Source organism: Somniosus microcephalus, chromosome 9 (genome assembly GCF_052327205.1).
Source record: "Somniosus microcephalus isolate GS21.2 chromosome 9, FLI_Smic_1.0, whole genome shotgun sequence".
Taxonomy (NCBI): domain Eukaryota; kingdom Metazoa; phylum Chordata; class Chondrichthyes; order Squaliformes; family Somniosidae; genus Somniosus; species Somniosus microcephalus.
This window is the reverse complement of record NC_140995.1, coordinates 17,954,922-17,979,007: the sequence shown is the minus strand read 5'-3', so window position 1 is coordinate 17,979,007 and position 24,086 is coordinate 17,954,922. Positions and strand designations below refer to the sequence as shown.

The window sequence follows — 24,086 nt, the reverse complement described above, 5'->3', positions numbered from 1 at the left end:
TGTTCTGCACCTGTTGCTAAGCAATAGGGTTTGTTGCTTTATACAGAGCTCTCAGCTCTCCGTATCTTTTACTATAGCTCTCAGTTATCCGGAAATTTTGATGAACTGGCACCATGTCGGTCCCGTCGGTGCCGGATAAAAGAGAGTTCCCTATAGATGTTTTGGAATTACATTGTGAGATATTAGTGTCTGATCGCTGTGTTTGAAATTCATCTCTCTGTTATTTTAGTGGATACATTGGCTTATTTATTAGGTTAATGCCTCTGCTAAAGTAATGGAGCAAGGAATCGCAAATAGATGCATTAAGTCTTTGCAGGATAATATCCTATGATGTAATTTCAGGACCAGAGTTTCTTGTTGACTGCTCCTAAACTAACAGAGTATGTATGGCTTGTCTTTACTTCTAGGATACAATGACTGGAGGGAATTCTGTGAACTGGAAAGATTGGAAACTAAAGCCAATTTAAGGAAAGCAATATCTGATTTAGATTTAGTTGAAAAGATAATGGATCTCTATGGGCATCCAAACAATATTGACATCTGGCTTGGTGGCTTGGCAGAAGATTTTCTCCCTGGAGCCAGAATTGGCCCATTATTTGCCTGTTTAATTGGAAAACAAATGAAAGCTTTAAGAGAAGGCGATAGGTGAGTTTTAAATGATATTGTTCCATTCCAATCTAGTCACATACACAGGGCTGTTAGCTCACACCATTCTGGTAAATGTCTAGTCTTGTATTATTAAGCAGCTTAATACAGATTAATCAAGCACTTTGGAGCAGAACAAATAGGACTAAACGAAAGCAAAGAACACTGAAAATTACCAGCTTCTTTCTCCGAGCAAATATGGGAGACTCACTTTCAAAGGATGGAGCCCTGCGGTGTTATTTTTGGAACCTTTCTTTTACACAAATAGCAACTGCAGTGATTGCTTGGGTGGGGCCGAGGGGGGGGCTGCAATTTTAAGGGAAGGGGCTAAAAAGTGGACGGCAGCAAATTTAGACTTTTTTTGGATTGTTGAAAAAAAGTTCCACAGATTACAAATCGTGCTACCTGAGAGTAAATGTTAGAACATACAGCACACACAGATACATAAAAGAAGTGCATAGCATAGTAGAGTAGCATTAAATAAAGGGGATCAGACCCATTTTTTGCAGCTGGTCATAGACTATATGTGAACGTGGGGGGGTGGGGGAGGTCATTCCTGGTTTTGAAACCAATATAATCTGTGGTGTCTATTGGAAGCAACTTCAATGGTGGAAACTCTAAGTGTTTTGACAATGGTACAGACGGAAGTGGTGGGAGCGGAGACACTCAATGTTTTCAAGGGGAGACTGGATGGGCACTTGAGGGAAATAAACTTGCAGGGCTACAGGGATAGAGCGGGGGAATGGGACTGACTGGATTGCTCTACAGAGAGCCGGCACGGACTCGATGGGCCGAATGGCCTCCTTCTGTGCCGTTATGACTCTGTGACTCTATGACTCTTTTGACATATTTCTATGAAAAAAGCTTAATATGGGCATTAATTTTGTTTATGTTGCATAACCATCAAATCTCCGGCCTTGTATTAGTGATATGCAGCCTTGCCAATAGATTTATTTCAGGATATAATATGAGATGTTTGAATCTGTTAAACTAAAAATGAGCCAAAGTGAATGCAACCTGTTTTGACTGAAGGGACAATGTACCTTCAGACTCTTACCAGATGTGCCAAAGTCACCGCTGAGACACTTGTAAATGTTTCGGTTTGATCAGTGTGCACTGAAAATAGTTTTGAATTACCTCATAAGCAAGCTGTTGCTGTAGTTATCAGCCCAAAGCAGAAGATTGCAAGTTCTGTGAAAGTGCTACACTAACAACAATAACCTAAATCAGTAAAAGTCGGCCCAGTAGTCAGCACAAGGTCAGAGAAAGGCCACTTAAGAACATAAGAACATAACAAATAGGAGCAGGAGTCGGCCATTTGGCCCTTCGAGCCTGCTGCACCTTTCAATAAGATCATGGCTGATCTTTTACCTCATCTCCACTTTCTTGAACTATCCTCATATCCCTTGATTCCCTTAATATTCATAAATCTATCGACCTCTGTCTTGAATATACTCAACGACTGAGCCTCCACACCCCTCTGGGGTAGAGAATTGCAAAGATTCACCACCCTCTGCGTGAAGAGATTTCTCCTCACCTAAATGGCTGACCCCTTATTCTGAGACAGAGACCCCTGGTTCTAGACTCTCCAGCCAGGGGAAACATCCTCCCTGCATCTACCCTGTCAAGCCCTGTAAGAATGTTGTAAGTTTCAATGAGATCAGCTCTCATTCTTCTAAACTCTAGAGAATATAGGCCTAGTCTACTCAATCTCTCCATAGAGGACAATCCCTCCCCCATCCCAGGAACCAGTCTGGTGAACCTTTGTTGCACTCCCTCTATGGCAAGTATATCGTTCCTTAGGTAAGGAGACCAAAACTGTACACAATACTCCAGGTGTGGTCTCACCAGGGCCCTATATAATTGAAGTAAGACGTCTTTACTCTTATACTCAAATCCTCTTGTAATAAAGGCCAACATACCATTTGCTTTCCTAATTGCTTGCTGTACCTGCATGTTAACTTTCAGTGATTCGTGTACAAGGTCACCCAGGTCTCTCTGAACACCAATTTAGACTCTTGTGAGAGGGGATAGATAGATGATAAGGACACCGTTTATTGCAACACATGTAAAGTGATGAGATGAAATTAGCTGCAAAATACAAAGTGTAAATTGTGAGGAGTCCAACAAATAAGAATTCGCAAAAGCAGTAAATGCTTGATATGCACAGCAAGTCAGTCTGCATCTGAAAGAAAGGAAAACACTTCCATTTATATAGCATCTTTTACAACCATAGGACATCTCAAAGCACTTCACAGACAATGGAGTCTTTTTTTGAAGTGTAGTCACTGTTGTAATGCCACCAATGTTCACACAACAAGGTCCATTTAAAAGCCGGTGAGCCGGCTGCACGGGAGCTCAGAGCATTGCATGGCTGCGTAGCCACACAGCTTAAGGGGAAACATTGGTCCCCTCTGTCTCAGCCCTGACCACATCATGACCTGTGGCCTGTAGTTTGACCTAAGGCCCTTCTCACTACCAAGCAAAAAGGCAAAAATTCAGACAGCCACCGCAATAAATCTGAAAATAATCCAGTCATTTGATTAACATTAATCGGTGGTAGGGTCTAAAAAAATATGCTACGGCTGAGCTAGTAGAGGACCTCGTAAGGGCCTGAGGTTATTAGTGAGACTAGAGCGAACAACTATCATGTAAGATTTCTACACAATTAATAGATGGGTCTTTCACTGCAACATTCTTACATTATTTTCTGTCGAGTCAGCGGCACTTAAAAAAATGGAGATTTTTAACACATAAGAGTCAGACCAGAGAAAATTCAAATAAAAATTGAATTTAGTGAAAACTACTGGCCGCTATATCTCAACAGAGCAAGTTACATTGACAAGATTAATCGCGGCTTTAGCTTTAAAGTGATTGCATATTCGGAAGAGTCAGTGAAATCAAGAATGAATACTGAAGAAACAAATAACTCTTTTAGAGTTCTATTTAGAATTAACAGGTATACCAAATATTCAGGAAGGGAAAAGCTTAATGTGGCTAATATATCAAAATGGCCAAGATAATGTAATACAGGATGTAAGATGAGATAAGTATTTAGATTTGCTTGGTTAGCTTTGGAACAGGGAGAAGCTTCGCAGAATCTTGTAAAGGAGAAGAACTCGGTTCTGAACTTCCAAGTTCATGCCGCTGGCACAGAATCTTGCTCACCAGCATTGAATGTGAGGAAATCGTGGATAGGCTGTCCATGATTTTCCGTCCATTCATTTTAATGGGGAATTTATGTGGACAGTGCTTCCTGTTATATCTGGTCACTTTAAATAATCAGGTTCGAGTGCAAATCAATATGGTGGGTATATTGGCCTAGAAATTGAGTTTTGGCTTAGCCAGGGCTTTAGCGCCGGAAGTTAGTGCCGGCGCTAAGTCCCCCTGCGCGCGCCAAAAATTCAGCAGTGCCGCGCCCAAACGGCTGCCGGCGCTACTGAAGGGTCTTTGCGGCGGTACATCGGCGCTAACTGCCGTTTCGCGCCGCAATTCCGGCGCTGCGGCACCCGATGCGGTGCGGCAGGCTCGGGAAGTGCAGGCCTCCTCCTTCCCTTAAGGAGGAGCTGCCTGCACCCAATCGCGGCCCGCGAAAATCTTTTAAAAAATGAGCCCGGCACCTCGGACAAGTGCCGGGCTTGCTTCTGTTCCGGGGGGGGGGCGGGGGGAAGTCCGGGGAGGGAGCTGCGGCCAGGCGGCCGGCGGGAAAGCGGCCGGCCGCCGCGGGGCCTTTAATGCGCCGGCGCAAAGACTCGTAAGACTCTGTTGCCAGAGTCTTAGTTGCGGCTGTCACGGGCGAGGCGGCCGCAACTGAATTTCGGCGCTGGGGCCCGTCGGCATGGCAACCGGGACGCTGCGCACACCGATGACGTCATCGGTGCCGGCGCAGCGCTACCGGTCTACCGCGGCGTAAGGGCCCCAGGCAATTTCGGCGCCGGCGCCAAATGCAGCGCTAGGCCCTCTAGCGCCGCAAAATCGGCGCTAAGGGCACTCAATTTCTAGGCCATTGTGTTTAATCGGGATTTAAGATGGAGTATAACACATTAGTTATACAGCAAAAACATACGACCGTGACATGAAGCTGATACTGAGCCGATTGGACAGACGGTTGACACACGTGAGAAATTCTCTTCTTCCTTTTGTCTAGAGTCTCTCTCTCTCTCTCTCTCTCTCTCTCTCTCTCTCTCTTTGCCGTCTGTGAGTACAAGCTTCTGGAAGGTCACTTATATTCTACTTTTAGGGGTAGGCCTGATCCTGGATATTGACAAGACCTTTTGACCTATAGAAGTTCCCCATAAACCTTAATATCCAATGGGACTTCTAGTTCTTTGTCTCGATTCTTGTGTCAAAGCCCACCCTAAAGATGTAACACATTTTGGCCACATGTCTTTCCCTGTTTATATTTTCCCAGGGTTTCCTTCATGTGGAATTTGTGTCTTAACTCTTTTGTCCGTATCCTTCTTTGATCTCAAGATGCCCAACTAGAAACCTGTTCACTTCAGAGTGTTACCTCCTTTATGACATAGCAAATGTTTATGTTAACTTCCCCCAAACTTCCTTCTGTTATCTTCACAAGCAGTTCTGTTAAGCCAACTTCAAATCCTACCTTAGCATTACACATAAAATACATAAACATTGTTTAAGTCTTAACTTAAAAACAACAGATAATAGCTTAGCAACAGGGAGATTGTACCTCCATAGGAAACCAAAACATTAGGGGGGAAAAATTCAGTTGCTTGCACCTCCCATTAGCGCCTTAAGAGGGCACTAATGGGGCGCAAAGCAACTAGCGCCCAGGCGCGGCGATGTTTGCGTCACTTGCGAAATTAACTAGACATTTCGTGGCGGCGCTAAACACTACCGTCACGATCTCCTGCGCCGGCAGATCGTGATGTCAGTCGAGTGCGCAACGCCCCGGTAGCACCCCAGACCGGATATTGAGTGGCGCCTCCTGCCTTACCGCCTGCCGCTAGCAACGACAGGTTGAGGGGAGCATTTTGCAGTCAGAAAGGGATTGGGGGAGCGCTATTTAAAGGCAACCGCTTCCTGCCTTTTTTTGTCGGTGATATTTTTGCACCACGCATTCTGAGAGAGAGAGAGATTTCTGGAGAGATTCAATGCTGTGTGAAGCAGTTTTGGGTACAGCAGCACTTTGCAGGTTCATTTTGATTTGCTCTTCCTTGCTTCGCCCATGCTCTGAGGTAGCGCCTCACTCCTCGGCATTTGCGCCTTAAGACAGCTGTGAAGCGCCTGATTTAGCGCTCCAATCACCTCCAGGGGTGATAAAAGCCAAGTTTGTCGTCGGAGGAATCTCCCATTAGCACCAGGCGTTAAACTTTGCGCACGGCCGATAATGGCGCCCTAAATGGGGTGATACGGAATTTTTCCCCCTAGCACTTCTAACAATTCATCTGACCCAAGGAGAATTTCCATAGAAACATAGAAGATAGGAACAGGAGTAGGCCATTCGGCCCCTAGAGCCTGCTCCGCCATTCAGTGAGATCATGGCTGATCATCCAATTTCAGTACCCTGTTCCTGCCTTCTCTCCATATCCCTTGATCCCTTTAGCCTTAAGAAATATATCCAACTCCTTCTTGAATATATTTAATGAATTGGCCTCCACTGCCTTCTGTGGTAGAGAATTCCACAGGTTCGCCACTCTCTGGGTGAAGAAATTCCTCCTCATCTCTGTCCTAAATGGCTTACCCTTTATCCTTAGACTGTGACCCCTGGTTCTGGACTCCCCGACCATCGGAAACATCCTTCCAGCATCTAGTCTGTCTAGTCCTGTTAGAATTTTATAAGTTTCGATGAGATTCCCTCTCAATCTTCTAAACTCTAGCGAATATAAGCCCAATCGACCCAATCTCTCCTCATACGTCATTCCTGCCATCTCAGGTATCAGCCTGGTGAATCTTCGCTGCACTCCTTCCATGGCAAGAACATCCTTCCTCAGATAAGGCGACCAAAACTGCACACAATACTCAAGATGTGGTCTCACCAAGGCCCTGTACAACTGCAGCAAGACATCCTTGTTCCGCTCGCTACGAAGGCCAACATACCATTTGCCTTCTTAACCGCCTGCTGCACCTGCATGCTTAGTTTCAGCGACTGTTGCACAAGGATGCCCAGGTCTCGTTGCACTTCCCCTTCTCCCAATCTATTGCCATTCAGATAATAATCTGCCTTCTTGTTTTTGACACCAAAGTGGATAACCTCGCATTTATCCACGTTATATTGCATTTGCCATGCTTCTGCCCAATCACCCAACCTGTCCAGATCATACTAGAGTTTATCGGTATCCTCCTCACAACACAAACGCCCACCCAGCTTTGTGTCATTTGCAAACTTGGAGATATTACATCTAGTTCCCTCATCCAGATCATTTATATATATTGTGAATAGTTGGGGTCCAAGGACTGATCCCTGCGGTACCCCACTAGTCACTGTCTGCCACTCGGAAAAAGACCCGTTTATTCCAACTCTTTGCTTTCTGTCTGCCAACCAGTTCTCTATCCAAGTCAATACCTTGCCCCCAATCCCATGTGCCTTAATTTTACACGCAAATCTCTTATGCGGGACCTTATCGAAAGCCTTTTGAAAGTCCAAATACACCACATCCACTGGTTCTCCCTTATCTATTTTACCAGTTACATCCTCAAAAAATTCCAGTAGATTAGTCAAGCATGATTTACCTTTTGTAAATCCATGTTTACTTTGTCCGATCCGGTCACTTTTTTCCAAGTGCTCTGCTATTACATCCTTTATAATGGACTCTAGCATTTTCCCCACTACCGATGTCAGGCTTACCAGTCTGTAATTCTCCATTTTCTCTCTACCACCCTTTTTGAACAGTGGGGTAACATTAGCTACCCGCCAATCCATGGGTACTGTTCCAGAGTCTATCGAATTTTGGAAGATGACCTGCAATGCATCTACTATTTCTAGGGCCACTTCCTTAAGTACCCTAGGATGTAGATTATCAGGCCCTGGGGATTTGTCGGCCCTCAATCCCATCAATTTCCCTAACACCATTTCCCTACAAATACTGATTTCTTTCAGTTCCTCCCTGTCATTAGACCCTATGTTCCCCAACATCTTTGGGGGGTTATTTGTGTCCTCCTTTGTGAAGACAGAACCAAAGTATGTTTTTAATTGGTCTCCATTTCTTTGTTCCCCATTATAAATTCCCCTGATTCTGACTGCAAGGGACCTACGCTTGACTTCACCAATCTTTTTCTCGTCACATATCTATAAAAGCTTTTACAGTCAGTTTTTATGTTCCCTGCAAGCTTACTCTCATATCCTATTTTCCCCCTTTTAATTAATCCCTTTGTCCTCCTTTGTTGAATCCTAAACTGCTCCCAATCCTCAGGTTTACTGCTTTTTCTGGCCAATTTATATGTCCTCTCCTTGGATCTTATGCTATCCCTAATTTCCCTTGTTAGCCACGGTTGAGTCACCTTTTTTGTTTTATTTTTATGCCAAATTGGGATGAACAAATTCTGTAGTTCATCCATGCGATCTTTGAATGTTTGCCATTGCCCATCCACCGTCAACCCTTTGAGTGTCATTCCCCAATCAATCCTACCCAACTCGCACCTCATACCATCGTAGTCCCCTTTATTTAAATGCAGGACCCTAGTCTCTGAGTCCACTATTTCACTCTCCATCTTACTGAAGAATTCTATCATACAGGAAGCTTTGTGATATCCGGCACTGACGGGACCGAGCTGTTGCCGTCCCATCAAAACTGACGGACAAACCAGCGCTAATGTTAAAACATACTCTAGCAACAAACCCTGTTGCTTAGCAACAGCTTCTAAACAGTCGGCCGTACCTTGCAAGCGTCTATGTAGCTAAGCAACAGCTTCAGCTAGACCTTGCAGAGCCTGACTGGTGAAAAAAAAGCAATGAAAAGAAAAAAAACCTAACGAAACTGCTCCTGATTTTTGCCGGTGGATCGAGCATTCTGGACAGTTAACCTCCGGATAAACCAAAGTTTCCTGTATTTTGATCGCTCTGACCCAAGGGGCCTCGCACAACAAGATTGCTAATTAATCCTTTCTCATTACATAATACCCAGTCTAAGATGGCCTGATCTCTAGTTGGTTCCTCGACATATTTATCCAGGAAACCATCCCGTATACACTCCAGGAATTCCTCCTCCACAGTATTGTTACTAATTTGGTTAGCCCAATCTATATGTAGATTAAAGTCACCCATGATAACTGCTGTGCCCTTATTGCACGCTTCTCTAATTTCCCATTTAATGCCATTCCCGACCTCCGCATTACTGTTTGGAGGTCTATATACCACTCCCACTAATGCTTTCTGCCCGTTGGTATTTTTCAGTTCTACCCGTACAGATTCTACATCATCAGAGCTAACATCCTTCCTTTCAATTCCGTCTGCAATTCGAACATAACCATTTAAACACAGCATTTTTCACGTCACAGTTTTAATTGTATAACCATATAAATTGTTAGGCATCTTTAGTTTCTAACATTCCTGTTGCACACAGCCTCTGGGTGAGCCTTTCAGCCAGCAGCACAAACTTCAGACAATTGCCCCCATAGGTTGAACAAAATCTGAAATAGAATGGATTGTACATGGTCAGTGGAAGGAACATACCTGATGGGTTGAATGGCCTTTTCTGGCTCATTTCTTTCTTATGGTGTTGGTGTGTCATAACCAGACACAAAAAGATCACCGTGTAACTCCCACTTTTCATTAACCAATAAAACCATTAATATTTAATAGCAATAGGCTAGGAGTTGTGTCTTGTGGCTATGAGTGAGCAGTTTCTTGGGCAGTCTTCGATCTCCTGGTGAGGGTCATTTTCTGCCTCTGTTCTGCTTGTCTTCTCTTGCCTGCTCCATGGCAAGGCCCTTTCGCAGGATAAAAATGTGGATGATGCATCAGGCAACAATAGTTTTGAAAACCTTGGGTCAGGCGTACTGTAGCACTCCCCCCGATCCACCTAAGCATTTCAATCTTCCCTTCAGGATGCCAAGACCCAGCAGCATGTGCCTCATTATATCACTCGTCAGGTCTTGCCTTTCGGTCTCTCAGTGAGCTAAGCAGTCATGGCTGCAGCGTATAGCTTTGGTCTCCAGCAGTCATCCATTTAGTCTTCCTTTCCCTTGAAATAATGGTCACCATAGATTGTCATAAAATGACTGAATCATGGCAACTGACAGGGTAAAAGATGTTCACCTACTTTATTCTGTACCTTTGCTCACAGAACAGCTGTACGTTCATCAAGTGGTATTTCTTTTCACTCATGAAGAGGTGGGATTGGGGCTTGGGACCAATATTGTATGCAATCAATAATGGCCTGTACTTTGGGGAATCGAGCCAGATTGTAAAGGAGAAAGGGTCTCTCATGTTGCTATGTTTTTTTCTATGAGAAAGTAAATTAATTTACTGGCCTGGACAAGCAAAGCATCTCTGACAAGTATGGTGAAACAATGCATTGCATGTTGTTCAATGGTGACCCCCAAGATATTGATGGTGGGGGATTCGGCGATGGTAATACCATTGAATGTCAAGGGGCGGTGATTAGACGCTCGCTTATTGGAGGTAGTCATTGCCTGGCACTTGTGTGGCGCGAATGTTACTTGCCACTTATCAGCCCAAGTCTGAATGTCATCCAGGTCTTGCTGCATGCGGGCATGGACTGCTTCATTATCTGAGGAGTTGCAAATGACACTGAATACGGTGCAGCCATCAGCGAACATCCCCACTTCTGACATTATGATAGAGGGAAGGTCATTGATGAAGCAGCTGAAGATGGTTGGGCCTAGGACAATGCACTGAGGAACTCCTGCAGCAATGTCCTGGGGCTGTGATGGTTGACCTCCAACAACCACAACCATCTTCCAGCCAGTGGAGAGTTTTCCCCCCGATTCCCATTGACTTCAGTTTTACTAGAGCTCCTTGATGCCACACTCGGTCGAATGCTGCCTTGATGTCAAGGGCAGTCACTCGCACCTCACCTCTAGAATTCAGCTCTTCTGTCCATGTTTGGACCAAGGCTGTAATGAGGTCTGGAGCCGAGTAGTCCTGGTGGAACCCAAATGGGCATCAATGAGCATGTTGTTGGTGAGTAAGTGCTGCTTGATAACTCTGTCGACGACACCATCCATCACTTTGCTGATAATTGAGAGTATACTGATGGGGCGTTAATTGGCCAGATTGGATTTGCCCTGCTTTTTGTGGACAGGACATACCTGGGCAGTTTTCCACATTGTCGGATAGATGCCAGTGTTATAGCTGTACTGGAACAGCTTGGCTAGAGGAGCGGCTAGTTCTGGAGCACAAGTCTTCAGCACGATAGCCGGGGTGTTGCCAGGACCCACAGCCTTCGCTGTACCCAGTGCGCTCAGCCGTTTCTTGATATCATGTGGAGAGAATCGAATTGGCTGAAGACTGGCTTCTGTGGTGGTGGGGACCTCAGGAGGAGGTCGATATGAATCATCCACTCAACACTTCTGGCTGAAGATGGTTGCAAACGCTTCAGCTTTGTCTTTTGCACTCACGTGCTGGGCTCCACCATCATTGAGGATGGGGATATTCATGGAGTCTCCTTCTCCCGTTAGTTATTTAATGGTCCACCACCATTCACAACTGGATTTGGCAAGACTGCAGAGCTCTGATCTGAGCCGTTGATTGTGGGATCGCTTAGCTCTGTCTATCGTATGCTGCTTCCACTTTTTAGCATGCATGTAGTCCTGCGTTGCAGCTTCCCCAGGTTAGCACTGCATTTTTAGGTACGCCTGGTGCTGCTCCTGGCATGCTCTTCTATACTCCTTATTGCACCAGGGTTGGTTCTCTGGCTTGATGGTAATGATAGAGTGACGGAATGGTAGCATTGTGGTTATGTTACTAAACTAGTAGTCTAGAGGCCTGGGCTGGACACGTGAGTTCAAATCCCACCATGGCAGCTGGGCAATTTAAATTCATTTAATTTAATATATCAGTATGAAACTATCAAATTGTCGTACAAACCCATCTACAGGAAACTTTCGATTTACCGGCACCTAAATAACCGGAAATGTCGGTTAACCGGCAAAATTCAGGAGTAGGTTTTACTTCATATTTATTTGCCTTCTTCCATCTGTGCTGTGCAAGGGTGTGGCTGCAGCTGTTGCTAAGCTACAGAGACGCATGAAACTTGTGTTCACTGTTCTACAGTTGTTGCTAAGCAACAGGGTTTGTTGCTTTACACAGAGCTGTCAGCTCTCCCTATCTTTTACTATAGCTTTCGGTTATCCAGAATTTTTGATGAACCGGCACCACGTCGGTCCCGTCCGTGCCGGATAAAAGAAAGTTTCCTGTAGTTCACTAATGTCCATTAGGGAAGGAAATCTGCCATTTTACCCAGTCTGGCCTATATGTGACTCCAGAACCACTGCAATGTAGTTGACTCTTAACTGCCCTCTGAAATGGCCTAACAAGCCACTCAGTTGTAAAAAAACGCTACGAAAATCAATAAGAATAAAACTGGACAGCCCACTTGGCACTGGCTACGGACACGGCAATGGCACACCCAGCCCAGTCAACCCTGCAAAGTCCTCCTCACCAACATCTGGGGACTTGTGTCAAAATTGGGAGAGCTGTCCCACAGATTAGCCAAGCAACAGCCTGACATAGTCATATTCACAGAATCATACCTTTCAGCAAAATGTCCCAAACTCCTCCATCACCATCCCTGGATATGTCCTGTCCTACCGGCAGGACAGACCCACCAGGGGTACAGTCGGGAAGGAGTAGCCCTGGGAGTCCTCAACATTGACTCCAGACCCCATGAAGTCGCATGGTTTCAGGTCAAGCATGGGCAAGGAAACCTCCTGTTGATTACTACCTACCGCCCTCCCTCAGCTGATGAATCAGTACTCCTCCATGTTGAACACCACTTGGAAGAAGCACTGAGAGTAGCAAGGGCATAGAATGTACTCTGGGTGAGGGACTTCAATGTCCATCACCAAGAGTGGCTTGGTAGCACCACTACTGACCGAGCTCGCCGAGTCTTGAAGGACATAGCTGCCAGTCTGGGCCGGCGACAGGTGGTGAGAGTGCCAACATGAAGGAAAAACCTACTTGACCTCGTCCTCACCAAGCTACCTGTTGCAGATGCATCTGTCCATGACAGCATTGGTAACAGTGACTGTTGAGTCTGTGCTTTCAAATGTAGTTATGCTGAATAACTGGACACAGACTACAGAAATACTTAAACAGGTCTTTAGTAACTGAGGGTCAGGGCTGAACTGGAATACACTTTGCTCCACAGGGTTTATATACCGGTGTGGTCACCACCGGTACTACAATGTACAGGAGCCATCAAAAAGTAGCCCATCACCTTAAGGTATCCTCTTAAGGTGGTACAGGTTACATACACTACAATTCCTCCCCTTTTAGCTTAGCAGTGTACACCCCAATTTAAACATTACGTGGATAACATATATACAACTTTCACACAAAACTGTTCAAAGATTCAGGATCTGAGGAGGCCTCCTGATCCGGGCCGGATAACGCCTTTCAGGGGTCTCTGGTTCTCGTTGCTGGGGTGACTCATCCGTTTGATCTCCTATGGATTGAACATCATCATGTATGTTCGAGTCTGAGGTAGATGCTACAGGCTCAATAACTTCTTCAACTGGTGCCTCTGCCGTAGACATGGGGTCGACCCTTGTTCTCGATTCCACAAGTTGGTCAGCATGACGTCATGTTACGTTCTCTCCAACGTCTACCATGTACATCAAGGGTCCTTGTCGGGCACGAATTGTTCCGGATTGCCATTTATCATTCCTATAGTCCCTGGCCAACACTGGTTGTCCTATTTCGAAACTCCGAGTGGCCTTGTTATTTACGTGCTGGAATTGCTTGTTTTCGACTTCCCTACGCACATTGGGTTTTAACAAATCCAACCGGGACCGCAACCTCCTGTTGTAGAACATTATGGCAGGGCTTTGATTTGTCACTGCATGCGTGGCATTTCGATATGCCATCAGGAAATTGTCCACCTTGTGTTGTAGTGGAATATGGTCTTCGCTCATGGCCTTTATCGCCTTTTTGAACGTTTGTACAAATCTCTCGGCCAACCCATTGGTAGCCGGATGATATGGGGCAGATGTATAGTGTTTCACCCCATTCTTTTTCATGAATTTCTGGAATTCTTCTGACACGAACTGTGGTCCGTTGTCTGAACATATTTGTTCCGGCAACCCATTCCTTGCAAATATGGTTCTTAGAACTGCGATCGCCTTTTCAGCGGTAGTGGTCGACATCTTAATCACTTCTGGCCATTTAGAATGTGCCTCTACCGCTATCAAAAACATGGAATCCATGAATGGACCTGCAAAGTCGATATGCACACGTTGCCATGGGGTTGAAGGCCATTCCCACGGATGCAGTGGTGCAGTTGGAGGTGCGTTTTGAACTTTTTGGCACCCTGAGCAGCTTTTAGTCAGATCCTCTATTTGTTTGTCGATACCTGGCCACCACACATAAGCCCTAGCAAGGCTTTTCATCTTGACTCCCCCCAGATGACCTTCATGCAGTTCCTTCAGAACTCTCTCCCTTAATTTAGGAGGAATAATCACCCTTGTTCCATACATCAATGTTCCTTGACAGACGGACAGCTGTTCTCGTCTGGCTGAGAATGCTGGTAACAGTGGGTCGCCATGTGCTGGCCATCCCTTCACTGTCAAATCGTAGACCCGAGACAGTGTCGGGTTGTTTCGGGTCTCTCTCTCAATACTCGCATTGGTGACTGGTAAGCATTCGATGATGGTCGAGTGAAATATCTCTACAGGGTCAACTGCCGGTGCCTCTTCCGCTGTAGGTAGTGGCAGGCGCAACAGCCCATCAGCATTACCATGTTGCTTTGTACCTTTGAATTCGATATCATATTGATGTGCCCCTAGGAAAAGGGACCATCTCTGAAGCCTCTGCGCCGTCGTAACCGGAACACCCTTCTTAGGGTTAAAAATGGAAACCAACGGCTGGTGATCTGTCAGCAGCGTAAACTTTTGGCCTTGCAGGTAATGGTTAAATTTCTTAACTCCCCACACGAGGCTGGGAGCCTCCCTATCTATCTGAGCATAGTTGCACTCTGCGGAGGTCAATGATCTGGATGCGAACGCGACTGGCCTTTCCAAGCCATTTGGCAACTTATGTGAGAGCACTGCCCCGATACCATATGGAGAAGCATCACAAGCTAAGCGAATAGGCAGCGTTGGGTTAAAGTGAGCCAACACTTCCTTAGAGGTGATCAGTGCCTTGCATTTTTTGAAAAGCCCGCTTACAATCCTCGCTCCACTTCCATGGTACTCCCATTTGCAAAAGAGTGTTCAGCGGGTGTAACACCGTGGATAAATTTGGAAGAAACTTGTGGTAATAGTTAACCAACCCAAGGAACGACCTCAACTGGGATACATTTTCCGGAGCGGGAGCTTTCACAACAGCTTCGATCTTGTCAGGTGACTTATGGAGCCCCTCCTGGTCAATGACGTGGCCGCAGTACGAGATTCGCTTTTGAAAGAACTCACATTTCTGGCGATTAACTCTGAGTCCATATTCTTTCAATCTGGTGAGCACCTGCTCCACATTCGCGAGGTGCTCATTATCATCATCTCCTGTAATCAGAATGTCGTCAAGGTAGCATTGTGTGCCTGGAATTCCCTGCAATGCCTGCTCCATGGCCCTTTGCCAAATCGCTGGAGCCGATGCCACTCCAAAAACCAGTCTATTATACCGATATAAGCCCTTATGTGTGTTGATCGTGAGATACTGGCGTGACGCTTCATCAACTTCCATCTGTAGGTACGCCTGCGCCAGGTCTATCTTGGTGAAGTGTTTCTCGCCAGACAGCGAAGCGAAGATATCTTCAATCCGCGGAAGCGGATATTGCACCATGTGAAGAACCGGATTAACAGTGATCTTGAAATCGCCACAGATGCGAACCTTCCCAGGTTCCCCCGGCTTGTTGCTCAACGAACGCTTCATGACGGGAACAATGGGTGTGGCCCATTCGCTCCAGTCCACCTTTGACAGTACTCCTGAACGTTCTAGCCCTTCCAGCTCTGCTTCCACAGCAGGTCGTATCGCATAAGGTACCGGTCTGGCTTTGAAAAATTTTGGGTTTGCATGTTCTTCAACCTTGATGTTTGCCGTAATTCCTTTCAGTGTTCCCAGTCCCTGTTGGAACACCTCCTTAGCATCGTCCAATATTTTGGACAGTCGTTTAGGTTTGACGTCGTCCTCTTTACAGGAATCTACAGTTAGTGCTTGTATGGAATGCCAGTCCACATTTATTCTCCGGATCCATTCCCGTCCCAGTAGTGGCGGACCTCCCTCAGGTAACACATACAAGTCCATTTCCTGACTTTCTTTACCATTGTAGACCACATTTACCTTTATCTTTCCGATGGGGTATACTCTTTGCCCCGTGTATGTTTTCAATACAATCTCCGTATCCCTCAGGGGAATGTGTGAGAATAACCTTTTGTAATTGTTAAGTCTGTGTGTTCCAGTTATATTTAAGGTCAATTACTGACACAGACTAAAAGAATAACTTTTCAATAGGTCTTTACTATTCGGAGGTTAGGGCTGTACTACCCAGCAAATTACTACACAGCACTTATATACCGGTGTGGTCACCACCGGTATTACCGTATACAGCAGCCAGAGAAAGTAGTACATCTCTTAAGGTGGAACAGGTTTAAGTTCTCTTAAGGTGGAACAAGTTACATACACCACAATCCTCCCTTTTTAGCTTAACAGTTATATCCCCATTTAACATAACATAATAACATATATACATATACAACTTCATGTAGAAACAGTTCAAAGGTTCAGTCTCTCAGGAGGCCTCCTGATTCGAGTTGGATAACGCCTTTCAGGGGTCTCTGATTCTTGTTGCTGAGGTGACTCCTCTAGTTGGTCTCTTATGTCTTGGACATCATCATCAGGTACATTCACTGCCGAGGTAGATGCTTCAGGTTCACTAACTTCTTGCACGGTTGTCTCTGTCGTAACCATGGGTTCGACCCTTGTTCTCGATTCTACCAGTTGGTCAGCATGACGCCGTATTACATTTTTACCAACATCTACCGTGTACATCAGGGGTCCTTGTCTGGCCCGAATTGTTCCGGATTGCCATTTCTCGTTTCCATAGTCCCTGGCCAACACTGGTTGTCCTACCTCGAAACTCCGAGTGGTCTTGTTATTTATATGCTGGAACTGTTTGTTTTCAACTTCCCTCCGCACATTTGGTTTTAACAAGTCCAACCTGGACCGCAACCTCCTGTTATAAAACATCATGGCAGGACTTTGGTTTGTCACTGCATGAGCGGCGTTTCGATATGCCAGTAGAAACTTGTCCACCTTATGTTGTAGTGGACTCTGATCTTCGCTCATGGCCTTTATTGCCTTTTTGAATGTTTGTACAAATCTCTCGGCCAACCCATTTGTAGCTGGATGATATGGGGCAGAGGTATAATGTTTCACCCCATTCTTTAAGAATTTTTGGAATTCTTCTGACACGAACTGTGGTCCGTTGTCGGAACATATTTGTTCTGGCAATCCGTTCCTTGCGAATATCGTTCTTAACACTGCAATTGTCTTTTCTGAAGTAGTGGTAGTCATCTTGATCGCTTCTGGCCATTTAGAATGTGCGTCCACCACAATTAGAAACATGGAGTCAATGAATGGACCAGCAAAGTCAATATGTACGCGTTGCCATGGGGCTGAAGGCCATTCCCATGGATGCAGCGGTGCAATCGGAGGTGCATTTTGCACTTTTTGGCACCCTGAGCAGCTTTTCGTCAGCTCCTCTATCTGTTGGTCGATACCCGGCCACCACACATAAGCCCTAGCAAGGCTTTTCATCTTGACTCCCCCCAGATGACCTTCATGCAGTTCCTTTAGAACTCTTTCCCTTAACTTAGGAGGAATAATCACTCTCGTTCCATACATCAATGTTCCTTGACAGACGGACAGCTGGTCTCGTCTTGCCGAGAATGCCGGTAACAGAGAATCACCATGTGCTGGCCATCCCTTCACTGTCACCTCGTAGACTCGGGACAGTGTCGGGTCGTTCCTGGTTTCTCTTTCAATACTTGCATTGGTGACTGGTAAACACTCGATGATGGTCGAGTGAAATAACTCAACAGGGTCAACCTTCGTTGTCTCCTCTTCTTCAGGTAGTGGCAGGCGCGACAGCCCATCAGCATTACCATGCTGCTTTGTACCTTTGAATTCTATCTGATATTGATGTGCCCCTAGGAAAAGGGACCATCTCTGGAGTCTCTGTGCTGTCATCACCGACACACCCTTCTTAGGGTTAAAAATGGATACCAACGGCTGATGGTCTGTCAAAAGCATAAACTTTTGGCCCTGCAGGTAATGATTAAACTTCTTTACTCCCCACACAAAGCTGAGAGCCTCCCTATCTATCTGAGCATAGTTGCGCTCAGCGGAGGTCAATGATCTGGATGCGAACGCGACTGGCCTCTCCGTGCCATTTGGCAACTTGTGTGAGAGTACTGCCCCAATACCATATGGAGAAGCATCACAAGCCAAATGAATAGGCAGTGTTGGGTTGAAGTGAGCCAACACTTCCTCTGAGGTTATCAATTCCTTGCTTTTGCGAAAGGCCTTCTTACAGTCCTCGCTCCACTCCCATGGTACTCCCTTCTGCAAAAGAGCATTCAGCGGGTGCAGTACCGTGGATAAATTTGGCAGAAACTTATGGTAATAGTTAATCAATCCTAGGAACGACCTCAACTGAGATACATTAACCGGAGCGGGAGCCTTCACAACCGCTTCGATCTTGCCAGGAGACTTGGTCAATGACATGGCCACAGAACGAGATCCGCTTCTGAAAGAACTCACATTTCTGCCGATTAACTCGAAGTCCATATTCTTTCAATCTGATGAGCACCAGTTCCAAATTTGCGAGGTGTTCCTCGTCACCATCTCCTGTAATCAGAATATTGTCCAGGTAACACGGCAGCACGGTGGCATAGTGGTTAGCACTGTTGCCTCACAGCGCCAGGGACCCGGGTTCGAATCCGGCCTCGGGCGACTGTCTGTGTGGAGTTTGCACATTCTCCCCGTGTTTGCGTGGGTTTACTCCGGGTGCTCCGGTTTCCTCCCACAGTCCAAAGATGTGCGGGTTAGGTTGATTGGCTATGATAAATTGACCCTTAGTGTTAGGGGGATTAAATACGTGGGGTTACGGGGATAGGGTGGGATATGTGTTGGTGTAGGGGTTACGGGGATCGGGTGGGATATGTGTCGGTGCAGGCTCGATGGGCCGAAATGGCCTCTATCTGCACTGTGTGGTTTCTGTGATTCTGTGATTCTGTGATTCTGTAACATTGTGTGCCTGGAATTCCCTGTAATACCTGCTCCATGGCCCTCTGCCAAATTGCTGGAGCCGATGCCACTCCAAAAACCAGTCTATTATACCAGTACAAGCCTCTATGCGTGTTGATCGTGAGGTACTGGCGTGACTCTTCCTCAACTTCCATCTGTAAGTACGCCTGCGCCAGGTTTATCTTGGTGAAGTGTTTCCCGCCCGACAATGAAGCGAAGATATCCTCAATCCGCGGAAGCGGATACTGCACCGTGTGAAGCACCGGATTAACAGTGATCTTGAAATCTCCACAGATGCGAACCTTCCCTGGTTCTCCCGGCTTGTTGCTCGAAGGACGTTTCATCACGGGAACAATGGGCGTAGCCCACTCACTCCAGTCTACCTTAGACAGTACTCCTGAACGTTCTAGTGCTTCAAGCTCCGCTTCCACAGCAGGTCGTATCGCATAGGGTACTGGTCGGGCTTTGAAAAATTTTGGTTGTGCATGTTCTTCGATCTTGATGTTTGCCGTAATTCCTCTCAGTGTTCCCAGTCCCTGCTGGAACACCTCTTTAGCATCGTCCAATATTCTGGACAATCGTTTAGGTTTGACATCTGTTTCCCTGGCATCTACCGTTAGTGCTTTTAAGGAATGCCAGTCCATATTCATTTTTCTAATCCACTCCCGTCCCAGTAGTGGTGGACCTCCTTCAGGTAGCACATATAAGTCCATTCCTCGGCTTTCTTTGCCCTTGTGGACCACCTTTACCTCTATCTTTCCGATGGGGTATACTCTTTGCCCCGTGTATGTTTTCAATACAATCTCCGTATCCCGTAGGGGAATATGTTGGAATAACCTTTTGTAATCTTTCTTATTCATGACCGTCAATGCCGATCCAGTGTCCAATTCCATCTTCACTTGGACTCCTGCTATCTGAAGTGTGACCCAAATTGTCTGGAGGTCTGCTTCCTTACCAACGTTGTGTACTCTTAAGCTACCCAGTTCATTACTGCTGGCATCTGAATCTGACTTCTGTTCGTTCGAACTGTTCTCTGTCACCTTGTGTACCTTTCTGTACTTTCCCTGCGGTGACTTTTTGTTGCTGGTCTTCTCTCCTGACCGGCATACTTTAGCTATGTGACCAAGCCTGCCACATTTTCTGCATTCCTTATTTTTGAACCAGCACTGGTTCTGATCGTGCGTTGTCTTTCCACAACGATAACATTTTACTGTACCCAAGACCATTTGATTTGTGCTGAGTTCCGGTGACCGTAGCTGCATTACCGCCGTGCCTCTCGCTGCGGCTTCGTGCGATGCTGCCATAGCGACAGCTTTATCAAGCGTCAGCTCATTCTCCTCAAGCAGTCGCTTTTGTGTCTCTTCTTTTAACAATCCACACACAAATTTATCTCTTAGCGCATCTGTTAGTCCTGTTCCAAACTGACAGTACTTTGCTAGCTTACGCAATTCAATTAAAAATTCAGCATTGCTTTCATCTTTCAGCTGCTTTCTGCTGTAAAATTTAAATCGTTCCGCTAGCATCAGCGGCGTGGGGCTTAAATGATTTTTCAGGACGGTAACAATATCCGCGAAAGTCTTATCCGCCGGTTTCTCTGGTGATAGAAGGTGTTTCAATTGCCCGTATGTCTTCGCACCCATTAAGTTTAATAAGGTTAGTGCTTTCTCCCCATCTGGTATCTTATTTGCTCTACAATAAACTTCTATGCGTTCTACATACGTGGTCCAATCTTCGATGTCGCTATCAAAAGTATTAATGTTCCCATGTTTAGACATCTTTGCAATTTTTTTTTTCCAAAATGGCGGCTTCCCGCGCTTGGCGGTCTTTCCCGCGCTCGTCTTCTTCACCCGCTGGCTGCAATGGCGATTGCTGTGCTGCTGCCGGTCTTGCCTCCCCAGTGGTTAACAACTCCCCCGACGCTGCTTCTACTCCACCGCGGTTCCCGTGGGCATTCGCGCTTCCCTGCCGTCGCGCCTCGCAGCCCTTCTTGCAGCCCGGTTATGTGCACCCGTTGCATTCGAATTCACCGCGGCTCTCGCGCTTTCAGCTGCCCCAGCCGCTGCGCCTTTCGGCCCGAATGCGGCCCGGCCCTTTTCACTGGCCGCGGTCGATTTCACCGCCCTCTTTCCTCCGTCTTCCCTCCTCTTCGCTACAGCCAACGCGGCCGACTTTCGCTGATTGGCTTACCCACCACCGTGGTAGAAGGAAGATAGCTGTCTGCCGCTGATGGGGTCTTCGAGTTCAGAATTTCTCTTCTTCACTCCGGGTCCTCGATGCCTCCCGCGCGACGTGCTGTTCAGCAGGATGATGAGGGCGGATGCCTCTTCTCGACGCCCGTTCTGAGGACGAAGCTGCCATGGATGTAAACTGCCGCAGGGTAAGATCGGACTCGTCGCCACTGTTAAGTCTGTGTGTTCCAGTTCTATTTAAGGTCAACTACTGACACAGACTACAAGAATAACTTTTCAATAGGTCTTCACTATTCGGAGGTTAGGGCTGTACTACCCAGCAAATTACTGCACAGCACTTATATACCGGTGTGGTCACCACCGGTATTACCGTATACAGCAGCCAGAGAAAGTAGTACATCTCTTAAGGTGGAACAGGTTTAAGTTCTCTTAAGGTGGAACAAGTTACATACACCACAGTAATCTTGCTTATTCATGACCGTCAATGCCGATCCAGTGTCCAATTCCATCTTCACTTGGACTCCTGCTATCCGAAGCATGACCCAGATAGTTTGGTGGTCTGCTGTGTTACCCACATTATGTATTTTTAGACAACCCAGTTCCTTACTGCTGGAGTCTGAATCCGTCTTCTGTTCATCCGAACTGTTCTCTGTCACCTTGTGTACTTTTTTGTACCTCTCCTGCGGCGACTTTTTGCTGCTGGTCTTCTTTCCTGACCAGCATACTCTCGCTATGTGACCAAGTTTGCCACATTGCCTGCATTCTTTATCTTTGAACCAGCACTGGTTCTGGTCATGTGTTGTCCTTCCGCAACGATAACACTTTACTGCGCCCAATGCCATTTCATTGGTGCTGAATTCCAATGGCCTTTGCTGCATTTCTGCAGTGCCTCGTGCTGCTACCTCGTGCGATGCTGCAATGCTGAAAGCTTTGTCCAGCGTAAGATCCTTTTCCTCTAGCAGTCGCTTCTGGGTTCCTTCCCTTAGGAGCCCACACACAAACTTATCTCTCAGTGCGTCTGCTAGTCCTGTACTGAACTGACAGTACTTTGATAACTTGCGCAGTTCGATTAAGAATTCAGCGTTGCTTTCCTCTTTAAGTTGAATTCTTTTGTAGAATTTAAATCGTTCCGCTATCAGCAGCGGCGTGGGGTTTAAATGCTCTTGCAGGATAGTAACAATATCCGCAAAACTCTTTCCTACCGGTTTATCTGGTGTTACAAGGTTCCTTAATAACCCGTACGTCTTCGCACCCATTGAGTTTAATAGGGTTAGTGCTTTCTTATCCACCGGTACCTCATTCGCTGTACAGTAAACTTCAACGCGTTCCACATAAGTGGCCCAATCTTCCACATCGCTATCAAAAGCAGTGATGTTACCCGTTTTTGGCATCCTTGTTGAGTTTCCTTTCCTTCGGATTATGATTATTATTTTATTTTATTTTTCAAAATGGCGGCTTCCCGCGCTTGGCGGCTTTTCCCGCGCTTGTCTTCTTCCCCCGCCGACTAAAAATGGCGATTACTGCGCTGTTGCCGTTCTCGCCTCCCAGCGGTCCTTTATTTTCCCCGACGCTGCTGCTCTTGTTCCCCGCCGCTCCCGCGGTCCTTGTGGACATAAACGCTTTTCTGGCTGCTGCGCATCTCTGCCCCGATTGCAGTCCGGCCCCTGACACCGGCTGCGGTCGTGTTCTCCGCCCTTTTCGTCGTTTCCCTCCCCTTCTCTTACTGACAACTCGGCCGACTTCCCCGCCGTGCCGCTCGATCGGGCTTACCCGCCGCTGTCGTCGAAGGGATGTTCACTGATGTTAGACTTCGTGGCCAGAACCCAACCCGGGTTCCCGATTGCCTCCCGTGCTATGCAGTGCCCAGCAGGATGTTGAGGGTGGAGGTCCTTGTTCGACGCCCGTTTCAGAGGGCGAAGCTTCCTTTGATGCAACTGCCGCTAGGTAAGATCAGACTCGTCGCCACTGTTGAGTCTGTGCTTTCAAATGTAGTTATGCTGAATAACTGGACACAGACTACAGAAATACTTAAACAGGTCTTTAGTAACTGAGGGTCAGGGCTGAACTGGAATACACTTTGCTCCACAGGGTTTATATACTGGTGTGGTCACCACCGGTACTACAATGTACAGGAGCCATCAAAAAGTAGTCCATCACCTTAAGGTATCCTCTTAAGGTGGTACAGGTTACATACACTACAGTGACCACCGCACAGTCATTGCGGAGACAAAGTCCCGTCTTCACACTGAGGTCACCCTCCATCCTGGCAAGCTGCATCAAGATGCCTGATTGGTGACATCAGCTCGCAAGTTTCTTAGTCATGAGGCTCCAGGAACAATTTCGGGCAATCATTGAGCCAACCTTTTCAGACATACACTGTAGTCGCGGTGCCCATTTAGCTCCAGTAGTCGGGCACTAATCAATTTCTCCTTTGTAGAATCTGGATAATATGACTCAGACAATAGAAGAATCTATTGTTATCTCCTGGGAACTTACTGAAGATTAATTCCTTGCAATCTTATTGTGATGCCGTCACAAGTGTAATCACATTTTAAAATGTGACTGCACTTTAAAAGCAATTCATGGGCTATAAAGTTCTTTGGGGCAACCTGGGGTGTGAAAAGCACTATATAAATACAAATTCTTTCTTTTCCTTAACCACAATAATTACAGAGTCAACCCATCTTAGTTCAGCCATCAAGAAAGATCTTACAGTGCTCCCAGTGCAACACGCAGTTGTTTCTCAAGTAATTCCAGTGTTTTCGTTTCCACTGTTCTATCTGCAAGTACATTCCATGTATTGGTCATTCTTTATGTGCTTTCCGGCTCAGCGTTATAAATTTACAGGGATTTCACTTGTCCTC

At 46.3% G+C, this 24,086-nt stretch overlaps 1 protein-coding gene across 1 annotated transcript in view; it reads left to right on the top strand.

Annotated features, from left to right (window-relative positions):
* tpo (thyroid peroxidase) overlaps positions 1-24,086 on the top strand; it is a 180,453-nt gene that overhangs the window by 89,449 nt on the left and 66,918 nt on the right. The window contains exon 11 of the mRNA XM_085996420.1: positions 408-645. Coding sequence (XP_085852546.1) covers positions 408-645 — 238 coding nt within the window. The remainder of the gene's footprint in view (positions 1-407; positions 646-24,086) is intronic.